General features: G+C 47.9%; 1 protein-coding gene across 1 annotated transcript; it reads right to left on the bottom strand.

Annotated features, from left to right (window-relative positions):
• Window positions 1-11,002: 11,002 nt before the first annotated feature.
• On the bottom strand, window positions 11,003-25,135 carry Cldn11 (claudin 11). The gene is made up of 3 exons (XM_006971161.4): window positions 24,697-25,135; window positions 20,906-21,070; window positions 11,003-12,213 (listed from the first exon to the last, which is right to left on the bottom strand). The coding sequence occupies exons 1-3, from the start codon at window positions 24,920-24,922 to the stop codon at window positions 11,981-11,983; spliced, it is 624 nt and encodes a 207-aa protein (XP_006971223.1). The 5' UTR covers window positions 24,923-25,135; the 3' UTR covers window positions 11,003-11,980.
• Window positions 25,136-26,691: the final 1,556 nt, after the last annotated feature.

The following is a 26,691-nucleotide window of genomic DNA, read 5'->3' as shown; positions in this document are numbered from 1 at the left end:
GCTCTTCTAGAGGACCCTAGTTTGGTTCCCGGCACCCACGTGGCCACCCACAACCACGTGTAACTTCAGTTCTAGGAGATCCACCCTCTTCAGGTCTCCTTGGGCACCAGGCACTCACGTGGTACACATATGCGGGCAAGGCAGCACACATTAAAAATAAATAAGTAATTTTTAATAAAAAGGAAGTTAAAAAGCTGAATTTTGGGCAAGCAAGATGGCTCATGGGTAAAGGTACTTGCCACAAAAGCTGTGGACCCACATAAAGGTGGAAGGAGAAAACTGAACCCCCAAAATTGCCCTCTGACCTCTTATGTGTGCTGTGGCACACTCACACACACACACACTAATAGTAATAATAATAAAAGTAATTATTATCATTAATAATAATAAATGTTAAATTTGGGGGGGGGGTCAAGACAGGGTTTCTCTGTGTAGCTTTGCACCTTTCCTGGAACTCACTTTGGAGACCAGGCTGGCCTCGAACTCACAGAGATCCGCCTGCCTCTGCCTCCCAAGTGCTGGGATTAAAGGCGTGCGCCACCACTGCCCGGCTTTTAAATGTTAATTTTTTTAAAATGGAGTATAGCCAGGCACAGTGATGCACACCTTTGATTCTAGCATTTGGGAGGCAGAGATGTGAGGATCTCTGTGAGTTTGAGGCCAGCCTGGTCTATACAGCAAGTTCCAGGCCAGTCAGGCTATCCAGTGAGAACTTGTCTCAAAAAAAAAAAAAAAAAAAAAAAAAAAGCTCATTTGTAATTCCAGTGTTCCAGTGCTAAGGAAGCAGAGACTGATCCCAGTCAGCCCAGCCTATTTCATGAGTTCCGACCAATGACAGACCTCTTTTCGAAGAGATGGGTGATGCCTGGGCAGTGACACCCAGAGTTGCCTTTTGACTCCATGGGTGTCTTGGTTGGGGTTAATATTGCTAAGATGAAACACCATGACCAAAAGCAAGTCGGGGAGGAAAGGGTTGATCTGTGTTACACTCCCACATCACTGTTCATCACTGGAGGGAGTCAGGACAGGAACTCACTCAGGGCAGGAACTGGGAGGCAGGAGCTGGTGATGAGGCCATGGAGGGGTGCTGCTGCCTGTCTTGTTCCCCATGGCTTGTTCAGCCTGCTTTTTCGTAGACCCCAGGACCACCAGCTCAGGGATGGCACCACCCACAGTGGGCTGGGCCTCCAACATCAATCACTAATTAAGAAAATGCCCGATCTTGTGAAGGAATTTTCTCCATTGAGGTTCCCTCCTCTGAGATGACTTTAGTTTGTGTCAAGTTGACATAAAACTATCCAGGACAACATGCATGCACCCTCACATACATGCACAGAAACACTCAAAAAAATATAATCTTAGCAGATGCTCACAAAACCTATTAAGATGACCAAACTTTTAAGAGTTTATGAATTTTTCAAACACCAAAAGCAAGATTTCAATTCCCTGGTCAGAAAGCTAATGTGATGGGGAAATAAGACACAGCCACAGACTGTGGCTGATACGACACCCTACTTATCCAGAATCCATTCTTTCTGTGGAAGGCCGAATAGGGGACTATTTTAATTAATGTAAGCTTTGTAGATTTACTGAAAATGTAAATGGCTTTAGAGGAAGAGTTTGTCACAATTACTTCTCCAGGATACAGTCCTACAGAGTGTCCTTTGTTTAGTGTCTGATCTGCTCCCAGTGAGGTCATGGGTTGACAGCAGCTGGGCGTGGGGACAGTGCACAACAAGTTAAGAGCTTGAGTTAAACCATTGAGTGTTGGTGAGTGTCGTGGACACTTATTATTTGGATCTTCTCGGCATCTTCACTCTTTCCTTGGCAAAAACACCAATTCTTTTCTGGTTTTGGTTTTGGTTTTTAGGGCTTTTTTTTCTCTTAAGTTTGTTTATTTTTATTTGATGTATATGAGTGTTTGTACCACATGTGCCTGGTGCCCACAGAGGCCAAAAGATGGAACATGATCCCCCTAGAATTGAAGTTACAGATGGCTGTGAGCCACTATGTGGGGTCTGGGAACCCAACCTGGGTCCTCTGCAAGAGCAGCCAGTGCTTTTAACCACTGAGCAACCTCTCTAGCTCCCCAGAAGACGTTTTTAATTGACAATAACAGCAATTAGCCACATGTTGTGGCTCATACACTTTCACCAGTAGTTGGTGAAAGCTCTCAGATGTGGGAGACGGAGTCAAGATGATTGCTATGAGTCTCCAGGCCAGAGTTACCTATGTAGTAGGTTCCAGGTTACCTGGGCTGTAAAGTAAGACTCTGTCTCAAAGAAGTAAGATAAGGAGGAGGAGTGAGAGGCAAGAGGGGAGTGGTGAAGAGAGGGAGGAGAAGATGGAAAAAAGAAAAGAAAGTGCCAGCACCTCATCTGAGACCAGATGTGATGATAGTCTCCATTGTCTACTTGACTGGATTTGGAATCACCTGGGAGACACAGCTCTGGGTGTGTCCACGACAGTTTTGCCAGAAAGGAGGAGAGGCCACCCCTGACTGGGTGATACCATCCTACTGGTTGGGATGCTGTGCTGAATAAACACAAGAGAGGGAAATGGGCACCAGCATTTGTCTCTCTGCTTCCTGGCTGTAGAGAGAGTGGCCTACCCATACTCCTGCTGACATGCCTTACCCCTTGATAGACTGTGCCCTTGATGTTAGCCCAGATAAAGTCTTCCTTCTTTCCCCACTTCTGTTTCCTTTTGTCCTGTACTGTAGCAGGACAGGCCCATAGGGTCGAGGAAATTGGCTCAAACCAGTAGCCAAGGCATGTACACAACTTACTCCTTAAGAGCCAACCTGGAGTCTGCCTGAGGGCCTAACAACAGGAGCTGTCAGAGTTCCTGATCATTCCTAGCTAATGAGGGGTGACAATGCAATGTCACCAGGTCACTGTCAGAGCTCCTGATCGTGCCCAGCCAATGAGGGACAACCATGCAATGTCACAGGATCGGGACACAGCCTGGGTGCTTCCCCATTATTGAATAAAAGAGTCTGCTATTTGCCTTCAGACACTCCCAGTGTCTGTGTTGTTGATGCCTGATGCCATGCCTTCTCACCCCCCTCTGCCAAGGAAGCCATTAGGACCCAACAACATCGTACTTTATCACATCAACAAGAAAAGTAATTAATATCCTAGCTTTGGCCAAAAATTATGTCATGTTCTGTGTCCATGGTTACCTAGTGCTAGAGACCTGACATTGTTGACTCTCTGCTTTCTGGGTCTTGTTTCCACTTCTTCTCCATCCCTACAAACAGTCCTCCACACCAGACTAACGGATACCATGAGTACTGGGAGTCCTCATAACTGAGCCTGAGCATGAGAAGTTCCAGAACAGGACTTGGTTGGTTTGAACTGGGTCACATACCTTCTTGACCTCCAAAGGTGATTGAATGGGGTCAGGGTTCCACGCAGATTGCAGAGCTAGTAAATGAAGAGGTTCAATGTTCCCAAGAAGAAGCAGAAAATCCAGGGGCGTTTCCATAGTGACTTGTAACGACAGTGTACCTAGTCAACCAAAAGGCCCCCGGAAGTGTGAGCCAGCCTCACATATCATCTGCCTGTATTTAAGTTCCTACTTCCCTCTTCACGTTGACCTCATTGTTCCAGACTCTGGTTTGGTTTGGTTTTCCTTCCACACAGCTAATATGGCAGCTACTCAAGGCTCACATCTTTCCCGTTCACCATCAAGGAGAAATACGCTCTTAACCACAGCTCCAAAGAAGGATGGAGTATGGTTAATCCTGACTGGGTGAAATGCTGACTACCTGGGCCAATCCAACTCATCTCGGGAAAATGAAGCCAAGATTGGTCCAGCCTGAGTTAGGTTCTTGCTTCAAAATCAGGAGGAGCTGGCAAGTATAAGAGCGGCTGCTCCCACTTAGGATGGCTGCTCAAAGCGGGAAGCATTCCCCTGGACCACAGCCCCATCATCTTGAAAAGTCCCAGGTAACAGGACTTGACTCCCTAACAACATGGCCTAGGGAAAATGGCTTTAATTTATATTCATAATGGAAACCCTTTTTCCACAGTTCTTAAACTTTAGAGTGGATAAGAAAACCTGGCTAGTTTCCCAGGATCCACTTCCAGTCACTGATGCCCTACCCTACACACACCCAGAGATGGGGCAGGAGCCCCAAATTTGACTGAGTGAATTGTGTTTGATAATTCCTATATTAGAGAGAATGACTACAGATCTTTGCTTATACATCCATGACTGGAGCAAGCTAAGATCTGTCCTGTTGAAGGAGCTAAGGGAGAGACCTGGAACCAAAGTGAGAGTCACACAACCAGGTCAGCCTGTGGACCAGGGTATGAGTGAGGTCCCTTCCTATATAATGGAAGCTCTGCTTCACCCATGGAGTCCAGGCTGAAACAAAGAAAACACACAAAGACCTTCAGCTGCTCACGTGCTCTCAACCCCGGCAGCAGGGCCTTCTCACACCTGTCTCTAGATGTGTTTCCATGACCTTTCATCAAAACAGTGACTAAAACCAGGCAGAACATAAAAGGTAAGCTCTCCACCCAAAGAAGTAGTTTGACTAACGACACCCAGAGCCCTCACCCAGACCAGGGACTGTGGGTATCAGAATATCAGTGTGCCCCACAAGCAAAGTCTCTTGGATATAAACAGGCTCCTTTCTCTGAGAAGCAGAGCCCACTGAGAGAACTATGGTGACCTCAAGAAGACTTTGGGTCCCCAACTCTACTTCACATATCTTTTCTCTTGCTGTGAATATTTTTAGTGTTTCCCTGTTAACTACTTATTCCAAATATTTTCACATATAACCCCACACCATTAAAACTGTAGTGTGGTGTGTGTGTGTGTGTGTGTGTGTGTGTGTGTGTGTGTGTGTGTGTGTGAATTGTGGTTAATTTTAGAAGAATAGCATAGTACATTGAAATTCTACTACCATAAGCACTAGGGTAAGCTAGTTATCCTCTCACTAAAAAGAAAAGATATTCTGGGACAGAATCTACCTTCTAAGAACTCAGAAGGCGGTCGTGTGGATAAGCAAATACTTTCCTGTAAAAAGTATGTGGCATCCTAGTACTCAGGAGGCAGAGGCAGGTGAATGTCTATGAGTTGGAGCCTGATCTACAAAGAACGTACCAGGAATCCTGTCTCTGGAAACCAAAAAAGAAAGAAGGAAAGAAAGAAAGAAAGGAAGGAAGGAAGGAAGGAAGGAAGGAAGGAAGGAAGGAAGGAAGGAAGAAAGAAAGAAAGAAAGAAAGAAAGAAAGAAAGAAAGAAAGAAAGAAAGAAAGAAAGAAAGAAAGAAAGAAAGAAAGAAAGAGAGAGAAAGAAAGAAAGGGAGAGAGAAAGCAAACTCTCAGGAAACCAGACTAACGAGAACATCAAATATAATAAATATGTTCGAAGGAGACCAGGGTGGCGCTAGGCACCAGCCTGGTGGTCCTGGTGTTGGAGTTTTTCTATCTCTACTCTGAACCTAAGATGCAGGCTTGCTTTAAGAGGTGGGAAAGTAGACTCTCACCTGCCCAGGCCACTGAGGCCTTCAGAGTCAGCATGGAATGTGGTGATATAATGTGTCCCCAATAAACAGTGTATCCTAATAAAACTTATCTGAGGGTCAGAGGACAGAACAACCATAGACAGACATAGAGGCCAGAAAATGGTGGCACACACTTAAGCCTTTCACTCAGGAGGCAGAGATCCATCTGGATCTCTGTGAGTTCAAGGCCACACGGGAAACAGCCAGGTATGGTGGCACACGCCTTTAAGCCCAGCACTTGAGATCTCATGTCTTGCTTGGGAAAGACACATGCCTTTAATCCCAGGAAGTGATGGCAGGAAGCAGAAAGGTATATAAGGCGTGAGGACCAGGAACTAGAGGCTTTTAAGCTTTCAGCTGAGATCCATTCGGGTGAGGACTCGGAGGCTTCCAGTTTGAGGAAACAAGATCAGCTGAGGAGTTGGCGAGGTGAGGTGGCTGTGGCTTGTCCTGCTTCTCTGATCTTCCAGCATTCGCCCCAATACCTGGCTCCAGGTTTTCTATGAATAAGACCATCTAAGGTTCGTGTTTCAATGGGATGAGGACACAATTGCAAATTGACAACCAGCTCATCTTCTTTCCTCAGTTTCCCCACATTCTTCCTTGTTCTCCCTACCTTCCTTTATGTGAAGTTAAAGAAAATGAGGGATGCGTCTTTCACAACTAAGGTGTCATTCACTCCGTTAGCTTAACTGTGGATCTCCCGGAGATGGCTTTACTGGACCAATGTTTGATGACTACCCGGAAGGTGGGAGCCAGCAGGAGGAAACGCTTGTTTTGTGGTGTTTAGTGTAAATACTGCACCACGGTTGTTATCCAGATACTTGTGTGACACCAACTGGCACACCGAATTCCTAGCCTTAAGTAGTCAGCTTTCTTGAGACAGCTCACCTGTATGAGTTGGCCTGCAGAGAACTTAATGTTTTGGTGAGGATCCAAAGCCCCAAAGGCAAATGAATGACTCTACATCACAATTATCAGCCAACAAAGCTCCCAGAATTATCCAGAAAGACACGGACTGATTCCCAGGAACTTGCACAGAGGAGGCTCCCTCGTGATGTACATGTGTAAGGATGGCCTGTGGTCAGCCTCCGGAGGATGGTCACCCAGGTACCCCAGTGGATCTTCAGCACCAGTACATTCTGAAAGCCTGTTAGAGATGCAGAGGCTCAACGGGAAAGGCGCTTGCTGCCAAATCCCTGGTCCCCTGCCCTCGGACCTCCACATGGACAGTATGGCATGCTGTGATCACACACGTGTAAATAAAAACGAGAATTCCCATGCTTTTTTTTAAAGAAATGCAAGATCTCAGGCCTGACCACATGGATTAATCAGAATCTTCACTTTACCGAGACTCACAGCTGAGCTACAAATAACTCAGCCTGGCAGTGAGAGATGAAACTGTCTTAGTTAAACAAAAGCCCTGGCCGTGACAATGGGTGCCACCACTGTCCCGAAGCTCCCCGGGATGTGATCTTGCCCTTCACAGTCCTCTAGGAATGAGTCCCACGTTTTTCACTTCTACAAAGGGACATGAAGCAGTGACAAGTCCCCCCATCTCCACTCACTCTTCCCGACACGGCCGGAGTGCCTGAGCTCCGGGTATCCACGAGCTAAAGAAGTATAGATTCCTCCAGAGCCGCTATTCAGGCGACGAGCGGCATGTGCCAACGTTCCCCCCACAATCCCGCCTCAGTCTCCAGGAGCCGCACATCTGCTGTCACACCCTCTTTTGTGGGGCTGTCTCAAAGGCCGCACTGATCCTGCCTGTCCCCAGGGCCAGCCCCACAGTGGCCTCCCTGTCCTCCCAGCATGTGATGTCATGAGCACCAATGTCCTGCCAAACATTTAAGATGCTGCAGCTCATTGTGTACATTGTATAGAGAAACACTAACACGCAGATTATTTTTAATTAAAACAAAGAGAGCAGCATGGCAGGACAGAGCCGGACCTTGTTCCATTGTTACGCCAAGCCTCCCAGGCAGCATGAGTGTGTAGCCTGCATTCTCTAGGCTCACAGGCTTCTCCTTTTGTGCCCAGCCTTGTCACCAGCATCTCCAGATCCAGCACTTCCCTGGAAACATTCTCGGCTCTAATTTGGTTCCTATCGAGTTCTTGGAAAGCATGAACAGAACCGGTTTATTTTCAATGCAAAGATCCCTCAACACTGTCTATTCAGAGCAGGCTGGAGATTGATGGTCTCACTCTCAAAATCACCCTGTCTCCAGTGACTATCAAAGAGGGGACAAAGGACGGGATTTCTGCACTCCAGAAAAACATGAGAAAACTGTTTTCAATCCCCTGTCTCTCAGGGTGCGCTGTGGAGGCCACGCCGGCAGAGTGGCCACAGTGCACACCCAAACCATTCGTACGCTTGGCTCTGGACACAGATCTACTGAGTGAGTGCGAAGGAGAGAAGCAAGTGAATGCCTGACCCCCTTGAGTGATGGGCCACGTTGAAATAGGCTTAAATCCCTTTCATTCTGTGCAGTGGCTACCTGACCTTCACAAGCCACAGAAAGGCTCCTCTCTCATCCGAAGAGCAGGGACTGGGGAGGATTAAAGATGGAAAGTTCTGCTGGGTGGTAGTGGCGCAAGCCTTAAATCCCAGCAGTCGGGAGGCAGAGCCAGGCGGATCTCTGTGAGTTCGAGGCCAACCTGGTCTACAGAGCGAGATCCAGGACAGGCACCAAAGCTATACAAAGAAACCCTGTCAAAAAAAAAAAAAAAAAAAAAAAAAAGATGGAAAGTTCTCCTGACAGGACCAGGTCTCAGGAGTATGGAGTCCCTGCTCCCTATGACAGTAGACAGTATATTGAGGCTGCCATTTTGGAGTGTGCTTGTGGGGAGTCCCTGTCTCCACATGAATTAAGATTTACTATGATTGTTCAAAAAGTGTATTGGCCACATTCTAATGGAAATCAAGGAGAGCAGATAAAATAAAATTGAATTCCTCTTAGGATTACAGAGACAGAACCTACTATTTTGTAGCTGGGCTAATTAATCCAATGGCTGCTAGCCCATGGCTACTCACCCCTTGCAATATGGCTGATCCAAACTGAGATGAGCTGTAAGTATAAAACATACCAGAACCCCAAATCCTAATACCAAGAGAACATTGTGGAAAATCTAATAGCTGAATTCATACTGAAATGAGAAAAATTTGAATGGACTACATTAAATAGAATATATTAAAATTCCTTTCACTTGTGCAGTTTCAGCTCTTTTAAAAAAAATGGCTATCAGAAATTTCCGAGGCTCGGACATGGTTCACAGCTTCCCGTTGGGTGATGGTATTCTCACAGGTCATCTAGTCTCCTACAGCAAACTGGTAACAATCCCTAACACTTCGGACACAGCCTGCAGGATGCGCTCCTGGATTAGTCAGGCTACAGCATCCAGGAGACCAGATGCTGCAGAGGTACCACATCCTCTCCTGAGAGTCTGCAAGCAGCAGCTTCAGAGAAAGATCCAGGAGAGAAAAACACAAGCCCCCATGACAGAGACTCCTGGCCTGATGGTGCTTCTTCAGACTGGTCATTTGCCCACTCTCTCCCACGGGCTGTTTGTCCTTCTCGTTCATAATCCTGAACCCCAGACACGGGCAGTGAGGTAAGGGTGTCCTCTAGCCAGCCTAACAAATCAGTCATGTTTGTTAGCATAAGGAACTTAGAAACCGTTTCTACTGTGGAATTTGGGCATGGGCACTTCCAGAGAGAATGGTTGTCGATCTTAAGGACTCCCTATACTCGATGATGAAACTAGCATTTTTAGTGCGCGTCTGTGTGTGTTTGGGGGAGCACAGGTGGGAGGCACACGTGGGAGGCAGAAAGCCGCCTCTCCTTCCTCTCCTTCCACCTTGCTCTTTGAGACGGGGTCTGTCGGGTTCAGGCTGCCAGCTGACCCACACGCCTCTGGTAACTGCTCTGTCCCTGTCCCCGCCTCCTGATGTGGGGGCACCAGTTCCGGCACTGTTGCCTCCAGCTGTTAACAGGGCTTCGGGAGCTTGCGTGGAGGGTGCTTTGTCCACTGAGCCGTCGCCCAAGCCTGAATAACTTGGGGGGTGGGGAGCCAAAATATATTTAATCTAGTCTCATAGAGCTAGCTCATAACCTGACAGAGTTTCTGAAATAGAAAATAAATAAATAGCCTGGCGGTGGTGGCGCACGCCTTTAATCCCAGCACTGGGGAGGCAGAGCCAGGCCGATCTCTGTGAGTCCGAGGCCAGCCTGGGCTACCAAGAAAGTTCCAAGAAAGGTGCAAAGCTACACAGAGAAACCCTGTCTCGAAGAACCAAAAAGAAGAAGAAGAAGAAGAAGAAGAAGAAGAAGAAGAAGAAGAAGAAGAAGAAGAAGAAGAAGAAGAAGAAGAAGAAGAAGAAGAAGAAGAAAATAAATAAATAACAAAACCACACTTAACATGTCTTTGTCCAAATTGTCTTGTGTCTATTTGTACAAAACACATCTAGGTATTACAGCTAAAAGCCAATAAAATGAATTTGTTCAAGTCTCTCTTGAGACTTAGTCAGTCCTTTCATCAAGTGTTCAAAACCGCAGTTGGGCTGTGTGTGCTTAGAAGTTGGCTCTTGTGGCTACACATTTACGCTATCACAGGGACAAGAAAGTCACACGTAAGAAACAAGAACAACAAGGCTACATTGTTATGACCATGTACCATCACCATGATATAGTGAGCAAAGCATAAAGTTTTTAGCCAGCCAAGGCAACCCAAAGTCATTTGTTCTCTCCCCCACCCAGTGTGTGTGTGTGTGTGTGTGTGTGTGTGTGTGTGTGTGTGTGTGTGTGTGTGTGTGCAGGTACATGTGGTTTGGTTGTTTGGTTGATTTGTTTTGTTTGTTTTTGTTTTTGTTCGAGACAGGGTCTCTCTATGCAGCCCTGGCTGTCTTAGAACTCACTTTGCAAACCAAGATATCCCCCTGACTCTGCCTCCCAAATTCTGAGCTTAAAGGTGTGAAGCCAGGTGGTGGTGGCTGCGCACACTTTAATCCCAGCACTCAGGAGGCAGAGGCAGGTGGATCTCTGTGAGTTGAAAGCCAGCCTGATCTACAGAGAATTCTAGGACAGCCAAGGCTATACGAAGAAACCCTGTCTCAAGGAAGAAAAAAAAAATGCATGAACTCCCATGCTAGGCCCATTAGCTTTTTTTTTTTTTTCTTTTTAAACAAGATCTCTCACTGAACCTGGAGTTTCCCAACTATCTAGACTCCCCAGGGATCCTCCTGACCACACAACACATAACGCAGAGAGCCAGAGAGAGAGGAGAGGGTACTGGGGTCTACCAACCCTTGGCTGACTCTAACTGAACTCAAATCCCCATGCCTCAGCAGTAAGCACTTCACCAGCCCCAAATGATTTGTTCTTAGCTCGTGGTCAGAAATTAATTTGATGAGTTTTGTTTCGTTTTGTTTTGCTTTGCTTTTAATTAGATGATATTCTGGATACAACAGAAGACTAAAGACCAGTTTGGGAGACACTTTGTTATTTTATTGCACAGATTTTACCTTAACAAAATGCACCAAGCCTGTGTGGGGTGTCTAGAGTCTCGGATCCCGACAGACCATCAGTGTTTACACCCAGGAAGCCAAATTCAACGGTACAATTTATGTTAACAGCATCGCTTCAAGATCGCTGACAGAATGGAGACAGAGGTAGAGGGCGAGAAAAGCTTTAAAAGGTGTTAATTTGAAGCATACACAACTGTAGAATTAAAACCTACAGCATACAAACCTGGAAATCGTGGACGGGCAGTTAAGGTTATAATCTTCGTACTGTTACTTACTGCATATTAAAATCTGTGTGGTTCATTTCCTTCATATTGGTGAATTGAAAATTTCAGGAAACCCATGGTTATAAAAATGATCGATCTTGAAAAAGTATGTACAGATAAATGTAAAATCACAAACTAAAAAAAAAGTCCCGACCCCACAACTTATAAAAGGGGAGCATTCCCGCAGAGAGAACGTTCAGGAGTCCCTCCCACCCGTGTTCCCATTTTCTATCTCTTAAATGCAAGTGACCTTGAAACTCAAGGGGGAAGAAAAAACAGAGCTGTGTCTCGATGAGGCCTCCATTGTCATCGGTAACCGTTTGAAAAGTGTCTTTTATCTCTCTCCCAATCCACACCCAAGTCAGCAATGTTCCCAAGACATTTGAATTTAAGAGAGAAACAAAATATTTTTTTAATCAACAACAATGGAACGCCCGAGGAAAGAGCTAAAAGCGGTCAACACCAGGAGAAAACTATGTGGGCATTTTCTGAGCTAGAGATTTCTTTTAAGAACCAGTAAGTGGTGGGGCGGAGGGGCTGTTAGGACTGCAGACCGCCAGGCGGGACACTTTCTACACCTTTGGCAGAGAAATGGGCTTCTCCCCACTGCGGCGGCGACGAGCAAACCCAGGGCCCCAGGCCCAGCACCTCGGTGGGCAGCGGAGCAGCCCTCTTATACGTGGGCACTCTTGGCATGCGTTGGCGAGCTGGAGCCAGAGGAGTAATAGAAACGGTTTTCTCCAAATGACTGTGCGTCCCCGGAGCAGCAGACGATGACGCAGCCACCCACCAGGCACAGCACAGCTCCGATCCAGCCTGCGTACAGCGAGTAGCCAAAGCTCACGATGGTGATCTCACGGTGGGCGCAGACAGGGAACCAGATGGTGGCGACAATGGCGCAGAGAGCTGGGGAGACAGGGAGAGAGGGTGACTGGGCACACCCGTCACACACCAAGTGCGCTGGGCAGGCACGTTCACGCCACAGACACGCCCCTTCCAATCCACACCGATACACACAGCATTGCTCCTTTGGCGGCCTCTGCTCGGTAGAACGAGCTGACTTACAACAGGCTGTGTTCGATGGCTGGTCCTCGTTTTTCTCAACAGGAGAAGAGGCAAACACCCTTGTAAGGACTTAACATAATCGTTTAAGCCCCGAACCCGTGTACTTGTTTTTACTTACACGTCGTGTTACTTTTCGTTTGGGTGCCGTTTCTGTTTGTTGCTGTAGTTTTGAGTTTTTCAGGTCAAGGATCATATAGCCCAAGATGACCTTGCACTCATTAAGAAGCCATGCTCTGGAGGTCCCTAGGACGACTGTGGCTTATAATAAATTTCAGTTTTACTCAATTATTGAAAAAAAATAGCCAAATGAATGGAAACACATGAACTATGAACCAAAGGTTGAGGGGCTCCCAGCTGGATCAGGCCCTCTGAATAGGTGAGACAGTTGATTGGCTTGATCAGTTTGGGAGGCAACTAGGCAGTGGGACCAAGTCCTGTGCTCATTGCATGAGTTGGCTGTCTGAAACCTGGAACTTATGCAGGGACACTTGGCTCAGTCTGGGAGGAAGTGACTGGACCTGCCTGGACTGAGTCTACCAGGTTGATCTCAGTCCTCGGGGGAGGATTTGCCCTGGAGGAGGTGGGAATGGGGGGTGGACTGGGAGTAAGGGGAGGGGGTGGGAGGGGGGAGAATAGGGGAACCCGTGGCTGATATGTAGAATTGAATGGTATTGTAAAATAAAATAAAATAAATTAAAAAAAAAAAGAAAAAAGAAGCCATGCTCTATAGCCAATAACCTTGAATCTCATGCCCTGAATTCTGAGGTTTCAGGCACGAGCTAATACAACCAGTTTATGGGGTGCCAGGGATGGAACCCCACAGTTTGCTAGGCATACTATATTAACTGAGCCTCATCCCCAGTTCTCTAGATTTACAGTTCTCTTATTATACTGAATTATCCTATTAGACTTATGGCCTTATGTGTCTAGCCTTCACCCCATGCTCTGAGTTCTGTGAAGGCAGGGGCCATGCCTTATTTATGTGTAGAAACTCAAGGTTCAGCTCAGCACCACACACAGCTCAGTGTTTCCTGGCTGAATGAGTAAATAATCAGGCTCTTCAAAATGAGAAACACGAAATTATCCATCTCAGTTTTCCACACCATTTTCTTGAGTTAATCGATCCACATTACAAAGACCTGGGTGAGCTATCACTTTTCTCTTGCTGGAGTGAGCATTGCTAGGTATTGACAGAGGACCAGGCAAGGGTCTGAGATTGTGTGCTGTCATTCATGATCATAAAACACCAACACACAAATGAACAGTTCTTGGGGTAAAATAGTTCATCTATTCAAGGTTTTTTTAATTTTTTTATTGCATTTTAATTTATTTATTGCATGCAAGTACGTGCATAAGTGAGCACACATGTCACAGGGTGTGTGTGGAAGTCAGAGAACAAGTTCCAGGAGTCCACAATGTGGGTACCAAGGATCGAACTCAAACTGTAGGCTTGGAGGCCTGCTGACCCTTCTCAGTAGTCCAGATTTTTTAAAGGAAATTTAAACATTTAAACCACTCTACCAAATAGGGTGGCAACAAGCTACATAGGGTCATTTCACTTATGCCATGGGGCTAGTGAGACTGAAATTTTGATCTGTTTAATTTTAATGTTTTTCACTCAAATGGCCACATGTATCTAATGACTATTTTACTGGACAACACAGCTCGAAACAAACCTCCATGGTTCCCTTTAGTATAGTCTGATTTCTCTCAACCACAGCAGGACAGAAATTTTAGTAAGAACTTTAACTTGAGATGGCCCGTTAGAGTTGCCCGGCGTGACGCTAATCAGAACGAGATCTCCAGCTGGCATCCTAAAAACCATGGACCAGTTCAAGCAGCAGAGCCACACCGCCAGCCCAGTTTGCCTCCTGGGGTGCCCCTGTGGCTTTCAACGCAGCAAGCTATTTTTCTGGTTTCTACACGAGCTTTCTAAGTTACACTATCTGAGCACAGAGAGGAAATAGTCTTTCTTTAATGTCAACTGTAAACTAAGGATTCAAGTCTTACTCGTTTGGAAAGATTTGAAATGATCTCATCACATTTACCATGTAGCCTACAACAGTTCTATTAACAATGACGAGATGCACCCCCTGAGCAAGATACACAATAAAAAAGAGGTCATTCCTAGCCTTAAAAAGGACACACCAGCCATCAGCAAAAGCTTTTCCTGCCCAGGTACACTGAGAGGAGCAGGCAAAGGGGTAAGGGAAAAAGGTCTCATTCCCAAACAACTGACTAGAGTCAATACAGCCAGTCCATCCCATAAACAGCTAACTGGTTTCAAAGCACTCCATTGTTCAAATTCAGTGTTATCCTTTTGGGCTACTTTGTATTTACACAGAGAACACACATGCACACTCATGCACACAAGTGCTTACACCATTCCTCCCCTTTGTGAAAACTAGGAACATTCAATTTAGATTGTAAACAGCAAGACCAAAAATGGTCTCCAATGCACTTAGCATTCCTTTATTTCCTAAACACAGATAAAGCAGCTAGGAAGAGCCAGGCTCCGTGTCCCACAGATGATGGCTGACTTTGCATGTGTTAGAGAAGTTGTTAGATTTCCTGTATGTAACTCACTAGAGAAGGGGGAAATGCTTATACATTTATATAGTGACCACATAGAACTGGACTCGTCAGTGGGTGGACAAATAAAAGACAGACAGATGGATGAACGGATGTATGGATGGACAGACAGATGAATGAAAGGTCGTCTCATTTTGGTCCCACTTTCCCCTGCCTACACCCCAACCACAAATTTGAATGTGACTGTAACACAATGAGAGTCACAAACTCACAGTTTACCTCATTAAAATCTCCCTCTTTCATAACCCATGCAAAACAAGGCAAACAGTCTCCTTCCTTGCTAGCAGATGCACAAACTCGGGTGGAATTCCTGTGGCACCCAAAGGTGAGCCACATCAAAAGCGCTAAGAAATGACAGGCCACCACCACAGGAAAGGGAACTAGAGGCTGACCTGCAGTGACCCCAGCTGAATTCGAAGGAAAAATGTTTAGACACAAACAAAGAGAATAGAGAATATACTCCGTTTCAGCAGTGGCTTTGGGCAGGTGAGGGGGCATGGGGGAGCTGATTGACCAGTTAGGAAAAACCACAGCGACCGTTGGCTTTCCCAAAGGCACAGGCTCACTAGGCCTGTTTCCATCTGTGTACCTACCATCCTATCCCCAAAAAACGGAGTTTGAAATGGTCCCGTTATCTGGGAAAACATAATAGGTTTTTATGAAAAGTCACAGTTACCCATAAGGTAAAGAAAGATAAACAACCCGATGTCTCCCTTCTTTATATAGGTCAGAATTTGTTTTTAAATTAAGTCTCTAAGACAAGATGGCAATTTTGCCCTCAGATTTCTTATTCCCTCCGTCGATACATTCCGAACCTGCACAGGAAGGAGCGGAACCCTGCAGTCTGTTGAGGGGAAGAGAAGCTAAGTAAGGGAGGAGGTGGGGGCGGGGGGACCGATGCAGACACACACTGGATTTGGTCCCCTCATACGTAAAATCCCCTCCTTGTTACAGAGTGAGAACATCGGCGTGTGTTAGGGACAATTTTCAGATAATGCAATACAATGTGTTCCTTAGTTGAAAGGATGCATCTTTGCTAAAAGTTCCTGATATATCTTAACTAAACAAAGTATTTAGGAAGATAGTTTACAAAAGGGAAATTTAAGTCTATCTCCCCATCTTTTTAGAGGTTAAATAACACATGGTAATATTCAGAAATTAAGTAAATGAGATGCACACAACCTCTTAAATATGTACAAGTATTTGGTGTCAACTAAAAAGTAGCAAAAGAGAAATAAATAAATGTGGGCTGAGGAGAGTTTCAGTGGGTAAAAGCACTTATTTCACAACAAAGAGAACCTCAGTTCAAATACCCAGTACCCACATAAAGATCTAGGTGTAGCTACTTGAGTCTATAACCCCAGAACTGTAGGGGACAGAAGAGGGAGATCACGGGAACCTGTTGACTTTCCAGCCTCCCTCCAGGTCTCAGGGGAATAAGGCAAAAAGTGATAGAGGACCGCTTAGGTCCTCCTCATACCCTCTCAGGAGCACATCACACACACACACACACACACACACACACACACACACACACACACACGGAAAAAAGAGAGGATGAAGTTAAATAAAATTAATGCAGATGTGTCTGAGTTTCCAGGTAACAAACGAGAGAAAAACAGAGAAAGAAAAAGACACCAGATGTGGGGAACTCCCCAGACACCTGCATCTCTTCTTTCATGGTGTGTGTGTGTGTGTGTGTGTGTGTGTGTGTGTGTGTGTGTGTGTGTGTGTGTGTGTGTGTGTTTTCAGGCCTTCCCGAGTCTATACTAGGCACTAAAGGGACTTTTTAAAGCACCGTTAAATTACTTGAGCTGTTCTGACTGTGTCCTCCTCGGTACACTGAGAGAGTCACCAGGAACATCTAAGGCCTTGGGCAGCGGGATGTGGAAAAGTGGAAGGATGACCGGGGAAGCCGAGCTGCCCTGGGATGGTAAGTCTGAAGCCTACATACCGGAACGGGGCGCCAGGTAAAGGAAAGTAGTATTTCTTTCTCAGTGAGCTGTGGAGCCATATTTATCTGTTCTTTTCTCATATGGATCTAGAAAAGCTTGAGTTTTTCTTTTCTCGCCTATTGTTTCCTAAAGCAATGACCTAAGGGAGGAGCCAGGAGAGGTCATGCTCCTCTCACACAGTGATTGTCAGGAAAACCTAGCACTCACCACCGTCATCAAGTCAATGGAATATTCGAGTCCGTTATTTTCCTGGCCAGCTTTCAACACTGACATTTTTCCCGTTGTTTTCACTGCACACATCATCATCTACTGTTTCCTACAGCATTCTGAAACAAGTCTCATGGTCATCTGTTAAATTTAATTTTATTCTTATTTATTGTTTGTGTATGTGTTGCTATGGCCTGAAGCTCGTCCCCGGTTGCTCTCCACTATGCCACATATCCAGGCACTTGGTAATATATTTCTTAAGAACAATCACAGAAAGTGTTCACACAGCATCTAGGGCCTCTGATTACCAGCAGAGTCACTGCCATACTAAGATGCCCCATCATTACCACTACCCAGAGAGACTTTTATTTAGACTAGGGTCTTGTGTGTATACAGTAAATAAGTCTGGAACATTTCTCCAGCTGTTCTCCTCTGCTCTGGATTAAGAACCTCACTCTTTCCAAACGCAAGGATTCCCTTTCCCAGTAGGAAACTTCTAAGTACAACACGCAGTTCATCTCCCATGTAGCTACACCCTTGATTCTAGTACAATTCACCATTAACCCGAAGTGTGCAGCTGAAACAACTTTTTCCACCAGAAGTAAAGCCACCAGGCCCGGATGTTTAAAGGGGGAAGAAAAGATGAAAGAAGTCCCCGAGGAAGGCGAGCCCCGGTTCCTCCCGGCCCACTCCCGGGAGACACGCAGCTGAAGCGCTTTCCACAGCGCAGCAAGAATGAAGGAATCCGAACAAGGAGTCAGGGTCCCTTCATGATGGGAACAGTGACCATCTCGCCTGTGGGTGCCCGCATTCTGATTTCTATGAAGGCCCATTCCATTTAGTCAGGATGCGGATGATGTTTCTGGAAGTACAACATCACGGCTGTCCTCTCCAGTTGTGTGTGGACATGACCCTTGTGGAACTCGAACGTGATCGGGCTGGCTCTCTATTCCCTCTAGCCAGCAGTAACCACAGCCATGGCAACCGTGACCTACTCTGTGCCAGATGCCACGCTAAATACTCCCCATGCTTTATCACACTGCTCTCATTGGGAAGGAAGCATGGCTGTTCAGAGGCAGTCGCTGCCCCAGCTGACTCTGCTGGAGGGCAGTGGCCTCCTGATTCAGTGCCGTTGGTTTGACTCCAACCGACAAGATGAAAAAAGTTAGGGCCCAGGGCCTCCATCTTCCCCAGCTCTGAGGCACCTGTTGCTCCTTCTACACTGCCTCTGGCTTCAGAAGCCACAGAATCAAGCTCCTGGGCGGGCTTTCCTTTAAGCCTTCAGAAAAAATAGTCAAGAGATTTCTCAGGACCAGAAAAATCCGCATCAGAATCAGCTGTGACACTGCTCATTTCCAGGCCCCCAGCTCCAGCACTACTTCGTGCTCAGCAGCCATACTTCAGCTGGGACATGACCAGTGACTCCCAGGACTGAGCATGGGCCCAGGACCAACTTCTCCCCAGAGAGTGAGAGTGGCAGAAACAACCCAGAGCTACACACAAAGGGAGCCTTCACACTGTGGCCTCTCCCACCCATCCCTGGGGGTGGAAACAAGGGCCTTGTGGCTGGGGGAGAGAAGACGTGAAGGAAATCAGCAGATAACACCCTTGAGACAATGAGCTCCACATTCCAGAGCCAGCTCCATCCAGTCAAGACAACATGGACCCCGAAGGCCAGGGAGACCTGCTGAGAAATGAATCTGACAGCAGTCAAAAGAGGCAGGCAGTACCAAAATGTGAGTCTAGGCCTGGACGGCAAGCTCCTCCGTCCATCCCATCCTTATGGTGAGCTGCCGCCAAGGCGCGGCTTCCTTGGGCTCAGGTTTCTTTTCACCCACAGGGTGGATGGAGACAGACAAACGGACTGACTGATGCACACCCTCGCTCCAGCTCCACCTCACTCTCTTCAGCTATCAAACTTCCTATACCAAGCCACCTTCAAGAGGTAAAGCAAACTTGGGCCAGTGAGATGGCTCTGTAGGCAGAGGTGCTTGCTGCTAAGGCTGGAGACCTGAGTTCGTTCTCTGGGTCCCACGTGGCGGAAGGTTAGAACCAACTGTCCCCTGTGCAGGTACACATACACACATAAATAGATGAAAAAAATAAGTCGAAGAAAAACCAGCCAGGTGGTGGCGCACGCCTTTCATCCCAGGACTCGGGAGGCAGAGGCAGGTGGATCGATGAGTTCAAGGCCAGCCTGGTCTACAGAGTGAGTTCCAGGACAGCCAGGCCTGCATAAACTCTGTCTCAAATAAATACATATATATATGAAAAGTGAAAAGCGAATTCATCTGGGAAGTTTCAAACCACACATTGCTCCCCCAAAAACTCAAAAACCAGAAACAAAGCAAAGCAAACCCACAATTTGCATCTCCACACTTCGCTTGTTCCTTTCCTCCCACAGGCCGCTCTGCAGTTGTTTAGACCCCTGTCTCACTTGGAGCTCTTACAGAGAAAGGTAAGAAAAAAAAAACGTATTTTTTGAGACAATGTATTTTCTGTATCCCAGTGAGTCTTATGTTGGGGCCCTGGCGGTGCACGCCTTTAATCCTAGGGCTTGGGAGGCAGAGGCAGGTGGATCTCTGTGAGTTTGAGGTCAGCCTGGTCTACAGAGCGAGATCCAGGACAGTCAGAGCTGTTACACAGAGAAACCCTGTCTTGAAAACTCAAAAAAAAGAAAAAGAGTACTAGTGAGTCTTACGTATCCCAGGCTATCCTCATTAGCCAAGGAGACGACCTTGAACTTCTGGCCCTCCTGCCTTCACCTTGCATGGGCTAAGATTACACCTGCGCTTCTTGCCGGCATTTATTTTTGTAGTGCAGGAGACGAGACCCTCAGCAGGGAGTTGAAGCAAGCTCCCATGTGCAGGTATGATCAGCAAAACTGAATGAGCACACACCACCCCTCAGTTTAGACTGCTCCTCCCTCCATCCACGACCAGTCACCGCACCTCAACTCTCTGGAGTCCAGTGCTCTGGGAACCCCCTCCAGTGTGATTTAGGGGCTGTCCTCCCTGTACACTGCATACAAGCCAGTTTAAGGTGACCTCCCCAGACTCCATACCCTGGAGTGTCTCCACACACACCCCCGAAGCAGACATTCCTTTTCCCCATCAGGGTCCCCACTGGCTACTGAAGTGCCCGCTGTCGTGATTAATGAACACTTGCTGAACAAAACATTCATCCATCCCTACTGGTCTACCCCCACACACCCACACCCACACACACACACACACACACACACACACACACACACACACACCCACACACACACACACACACACACACACACACACACACACACACACCCCCACACACACCTTTCCTTTGTGCTCTTCTCTACCTGTCCTCTTGTTAGAGATTAACGAGGCCCTCATTTCTTATTGTGATTAGAACCACCCCGGGAGCCTCCTAAAAAATATCTTTCCTCACTTGATCACCAGAAAATTCCAGTTTAGTTGATCTGCTATGAAGTCTGTGGACAAGTTATTTATTCTAAAGGGATTCTACTGTGGATCCTGCCTAGAGAGCCGCCACACAACCCCTTCCTTCCAATTTTCCTTGGGTAGTCGTTTTTGTTACCCACCAGCTCTTCTCATAGCTGTAACTTAGGGTCCTGTCTAAATTCCTCTGGAATGTAACCTAAAGGGACACAGATTCCAGGTTTCTGTTGCCCAGGATGTCCTCTTGACTTCTTTCACATTTCTCTTGAAGTAGCAACTCCAAGATCCGAGCTCCTTCACATTCACTAGAGTGGGGGAGCCAAAGAGAAAGCTTACCCAGCAGGATGAGGAGCACCCCGGCCAGCTGGGCTCGCCTGTACTTGGCCACTCCAGGCTCGTGGCCCATGCGGATGCAGGGAAGAACGGTCAGCAACAGAAGGATGGCTGGCAGACCCAGGACCGAAGCAGCAATCATGAGAGCTCTGCAAGCCTGCACGTAGCCTGGAACGAGAGAACAGAGAGCGCAGCTTAGACTTGGGGTCCTCTTACTCCTGAGTCCCACCTCTCGGGAATTCAACACCACCTCCCTCCTCCTTGTCCCCTCTAAGACCTAAAATGGGATCAGTGCGGTCTAAGGTCACCCCGCACCTTGAACTTTTAAAGAAACTTGGTGGTAAGAGCAGTGAGAGTGCCAGAGAAACAGAAGCCAGGTAGGGATGCAGACCACTTGGCCACGGTGGAGCAGCCGAGCCTTTGCTTACACTGTTGTAACACCTTGCTAAAGGTTCGCCTAGACACTCACATGTTAAAGGTCACCTATGATGGCGGGTTGTTGACTCCGGTCACTGCCACATGGTCTGCCTGCGGAACCTTAGCGAGTCGGTTACTGCATCTTGTTTCCTTGTCTCCAGAGCGATCATCATAGGCCCCTCCTCCTCCTCCCTAATAGAACTAACTCCACTGGCAATGAAATTCACAGTTCAAAGAGTCTTCAGAATATGTCCTATGCTAAGCACTGAGAAGACTGGCAGCAAGTATTACTGATATTATTGCTCGGTATCAAGGCGATACTTCTTTTTTTTTCAAGGACAGGAACTCACCATAGTCCAGGCAAATCTCAATCTCATGATCTTCCTGCTTCAGCCTCCCCAGTGCTGGAATTACAGGCATGAGACACCACACTCAGCATAGTGTGGTGCTGGTATCTTCGGGGTACTGGTGATTTTGTCCTCAGTCCACAATGGGTGTGAATATGTGTAGCCCTGACTATACTACAAGCTAGGACTGAGACTCCCCCTCTCTCCCCCATCCCCAGAGGCTGCCGTCCACGTGACTCCCATCCCCTTAGATGGTCAAGTTCCATTCCCTGCTTTATTAATGGTGCCTGGGTATGTTCCTCCACCCATCTGTCAAGGCTTAAAAGGTGTCTCTCCAGCCCCGGGGATGCCTGTGGAGTAGACCCCTGTCTTGGTCTTCATGCCCCCATAACGGATGACGTAACTATCGATGAAGGAAAAGGTGAGTTGAAAGAGAAATGTAGAGCAAGAGCATCCACTCTGTGCTGTCAAATAAAAATGCTAAGTGAGAACTTGATGAGGACACAGGTTATAATATGCACAACTTCATGTGAAATAAAGCTGAACAGAAACCAGGAGAATTTCACCAGGAGATTTAAATTTACTGTTACACTTTTCCATCGTTTATTGTTTCTCATTGAAACATTCTCCCCAGGTTAGACAAAAAGTGTTGCACTTATAAATGATGGCTGTCTGTTTTGTTTCATTTGCTTAGGCAGAGTTAGAGCTAGCGGCCTGAGTGAGGCTGAGTTAATGGCAAAGCCAAGAGCTGACCCTAACTCTTTTCCGGGTACCAGGACCCCATGTCAGACCCAGCCAACCTCCCTTTGTTCCAACACACAGCACCAACACTGCCCCTCAGCAAGGTATGCCACATGGACTCTCTTCCGACCACTGCCCATCTAGTTCATCTTAGGAATGAGAGAACCTATCAGGTATCATAGACTTGTAGATCCCAGGAGGAGCCCCAGAAGTCTGAGGCTCAGCCCCTCCTGGCAGCTGGGAGAAGAGCCAGGGCCCACACAAAGGCAGCAGTCAGCTCAAACTGATGCTCTGAAATTTATGGCACAAGGCTGTCCACGTGCTACAGTCCCAAGGCCATGTCTGGAAATCAGAAGTCGGAGATAGAGGAGTGCTCCTACCCACACACAATGGGTAAGGTAAGGAAGCATAAAACAATTAAGCTTCTCTACAGAATATACTCCCTGCCCCCAGCATGGCCTATGTGCTCTGAAAAAAAAAAAAATCATTTGGCATCGAATGCTCAGGAAATATAATTTCAGGGGAAGGAAACAAAGGGAATTTATACATCAGTCAGAAATCTCTACTGCCATGCCCATCTGTCAGTAGAAAATGACATTTGCCCTTTCTAGAACATCTCCTACTTCGAAGAGAGCCTTCGTTTCTGGTCCCATTGACTGCTGCAAGCAATCCTGGAAGATAAGTGGCTGGTTTGGTTTAAATTCTTTAGAGAAGACCTCCTAGGGTTGATTGAGGTTAGCAACTTGTCCCGGGGAACCCAGATGGTGAGTGCTGGGTCCTGGAGTCTAACCCACGTCCACCAAAGCCAGCATTAGCTGAAGCTGAGTCCACACTGGGGCTCTTAGAGCCTGTCCTTCCGAGGTCCAAATGCAGAAAGGGGACTGAAAGGCGGGTCTGACATCCACTGGGCCCTCCTACCATGCGGTAGAGGCAAGGTGTGGACTAGGAGTGAATGCAAAGAGAACTTAAAATGCAGTGGGGTGGAGGCATAGCTCAGTCTGTAGTGACCTCGTCTAACATGAACAAAGCCCAGGTTCAATTCCCAATACAGCATCCTGGGGTAAAGGTTAGAAGTTGGCAGTAAGTGAGCTGGGTGGAGGGAGGTGAATTCCAAATGCCCTGTATGGAAAAGAGGGGATACTTGGGGCTCTCAAAGGGGGTACAGGGTCTCTGGAAAGCCAAATGCTCTGGAGAAGGCACACATTCAGCTGCTCTCAGGCCAGTAACTTTAGGGCTGATTTCTCCTCATCTTAAAGCCTGGCTATGCTCTTAAATATACACATCATCAAAGGCCAGAGGGAGGCAGGGAACTTCACCTCCGTGACAGTAAAACCACCGGTGTGACAGATTTCCAGCAGGAGTCTCCCAGTGGTGCTCACCACCTCCCAAGCCATCCACCCGGCTACAGGCTTCACACTGTTTCCACGAACTTTCCCACAGGACAGAAAGGAGGATGCGCCCTCCCAAACTCCCTCACCCAGCGTTCCGGAGGCTCATCAGCCCTCCCACGCACACCCGAGGACACAGCTGAAAGCCCTCGAGGGGCCCCAGCACGGACCTTTGTCTCCGGTGGAGTGTCCTCTCCGGGGGTGCTGTTTCTTCTCGATACCCAGCAGCCTGCTCTGAGGAACTGGGGAAGGGTGTCACCCTCACCCTAACAGAGGAGGGGGGTCACTGCAGAAGGACCCCAGGGCGAAGGATAGGGATGGTGCCGGGTCAGATAAGACAGGCCCTGAGACCTGCGGGAACCAACTGAGACTCGATCCAGAGAATCCTGCATATGACCCTAACCTCACCGGAACGGCTGAGTCCCATCTCAGAGGCTCGCCTATACTTAGTGGAGGCACCAAGTACTGTGATCTTTCCCCCTCAGATCTACAGACTGGCTCTAATCAGAAGCCCATCAGAGAAGGCAGGGGCCAGGCTTCTGTATCTTTGGTCCATTAGCTCGGGAACCTGGGATGATGAAGTAATAGGAATTAACAAGAGTGAGTTCCTACTATGTGTACAGGATGGGTTCATTAAATTCTCAAAGCCATTGACCAGTGTTGCCAGTGGCCAAATTGCCTTTATTATCCCATGTTCCAGATTGACAAAAAAAAAAAAAAAAAAAAACACCGAGGGTGACAGGTGGTTCTTTAGGGCTAATTCTCCTACAAGGTGGGATTGGAGATGTCAAAAATGTACCCAGAGGTCTCTGAGTCCTCAAACTTCTGAGAACTCTGTCTAAAGCCCCCATTTCTGGCCCAGCCTGCCCCTGGAAGCTACTTGCGAGTTCAGGGTTCTTACCGGGGAGGATGAGGATGTCCACCAAGGGCTTGCAGTGGTAGAGACCGGTGGCCATGACGCAGTCGGCCCACAGCCCCTTGGAGCCCAGTTCGTCCATTTTTCGGCAGGTGGGAATGGTGTAGCTGCAGGTCACCACCCAGTCATTGGTAGACGTGGTGACGATGATGCCGATCCAACCCACGAAGCTCGTGACGAAGCCCACCACCTGCAGGCACGTGGCTACCATGGTGGCCGCAGTGCTCGACCCTCACGGACTGTGCCTCCTGCGCCGGCCTGGACAGAGCCTGCCCTAGGCTTGCCCTCTGCCGCCCTCGCGAGCCGCTGGCTCCGGGATGCTCGGAGGTGGAGCGGGAGCGGCTGCGAACTGCGGCGAAGACAGGTGCGCACGGCGGGGACAGCAGCGCTGCTGAGCAGCGCCCCCCGCCCCCTCTTTAAACTCGGTGGCCCGGGCCAGCAAGCGCCAATCCGCGACAGCCCCGGGCCGAGCCGGCCAATCGCGGACCGGGCTCCGGAACGGGGTGTGGAAGGGAGCAGGGGACCGGGAGGGGGCAGCAGGCTGCCCCGCGGGCCGGTGACGCGCGCACGGTCAGCGCTAGAAAGTAAATTAATCCCATCCTGATGGAGACCTGCGGGGTGTAAGGGGCGCGCCGCACTCCTGCTGCGTTCACTGAGCGTTGTCTCTCTTGGGGCCTCTCTCTGGTCTCTGTGTCTGGGAATTCCTCTTCAACATCTACCCACTCCCCACTCGCTCCCTCTTTCCAGCTGTAAACTCTTCCTATGGCCCTAAGGAACCGAGGGGACCAGCACTCTGATGTTATCACAAGAAAAGACTGGGAGATGACTTAGTGGGTAAAAGCACTTCCTGCATGCGCACGCGAGAACCTGAATCCCAGTCCCCAGCGCCCAATTAAAAAAAGCCTGGTGTGGCCTGCAAGTCTGTGGCCCCAGTGCAGCTGGGCTGAGGCAGAAGGATCTCTGGGGTTTGCTGACTGCTCCTCTACCTCCAGGTTCAGTTCTGGGCATCATCCACACCACACATACCACACACACACACACACACACACACACACACACACACACACCACACACACACACACACACACACACACACACACTCCACAAGAAACAACAATAAAGAGATTCTTTCCTGTGGTGTCAAACCAGCAGTTAGCTCTTAACACAATATGGTGTCAATAGCTACACACAGTACTGTTATTAGTGCTTACTATGTACAAGTATGTTTATATTATAGCTCATTGACTTCTCCGCACTTTGTAGTGGGAACAACTGTCAATTCCACACAGAAGACACAGCCCCCAAAAGGATGAGCTCCTCAAGTCCACGAAGCTAGGAAAGAGAACCCATGGGTCCCTCATCACTGTCCCTGACCGTTCCTGGGAACCCATCCTGGTTATCACTCTCTGAATGTTCCTAAAGGGCTTGATGTTCCACTTCTGATACATTAAAAGTGAGGCACTCTGCCCAGATCACAGAAGACAAGTGAGCTTCTATTCTCCATTGAGGAAACCACCAGCCCAGATTGCGTGGGAATCGGAAGCTATGAGCAACCACAGCCTGGCAGCCCCCTTCTCCACATGCATTCAGATAAGGCTCATTCTGTGCCCCTTGGGTAGAAGGAAGCACGGGGATGAACCCAGGGACTTGAGCATGGCAGACAAGTGCTCTACTACTGAGCTACAGCTTCAGGCTTGCATAGTTTGAAGTCTTGGAATCATTTGGCTCATCTTACTATATGACGTGATCTGATCTTGAAAGTATTCTTGAACTAGTCATCTGGGCCACTTCCGGCTCACCACCTATTCTATTTAAAATGGTGAAGGGTTTCAACAAACACAAAAACTTGGTGTGAAGCCTCAGATACCAACCATGCACCGCTGGTGCTGAGCTTACCACAGTCGTTCCCACACTGGAGCCACTGCACGTCACCGAGTCTTCTGGGGAGGACTGGCCTTGAGGAGACAGTGAGCTGTCTCT

The sequence above is a fragment of the Peromyscus maniculatus genome, chromosome 6 (assembly GCF_049852395.1).
Source record: "Peromyscus maniculatus bairdii isolate BWxNUB_F1_BW_parent chromosome 6, HU_Pman_BW_mat_3.1, whole genome shotgun sequence".
Lineage (NCBI taxonomy): Eukaryota > Metazoa > Chordata > Mammalia > Rodentia > Cricetidae > Peromyscus > Peromyscus maniculatus.
This window is presented reverse-complemented; position numbering and strand designations above follow the sequence as displayed.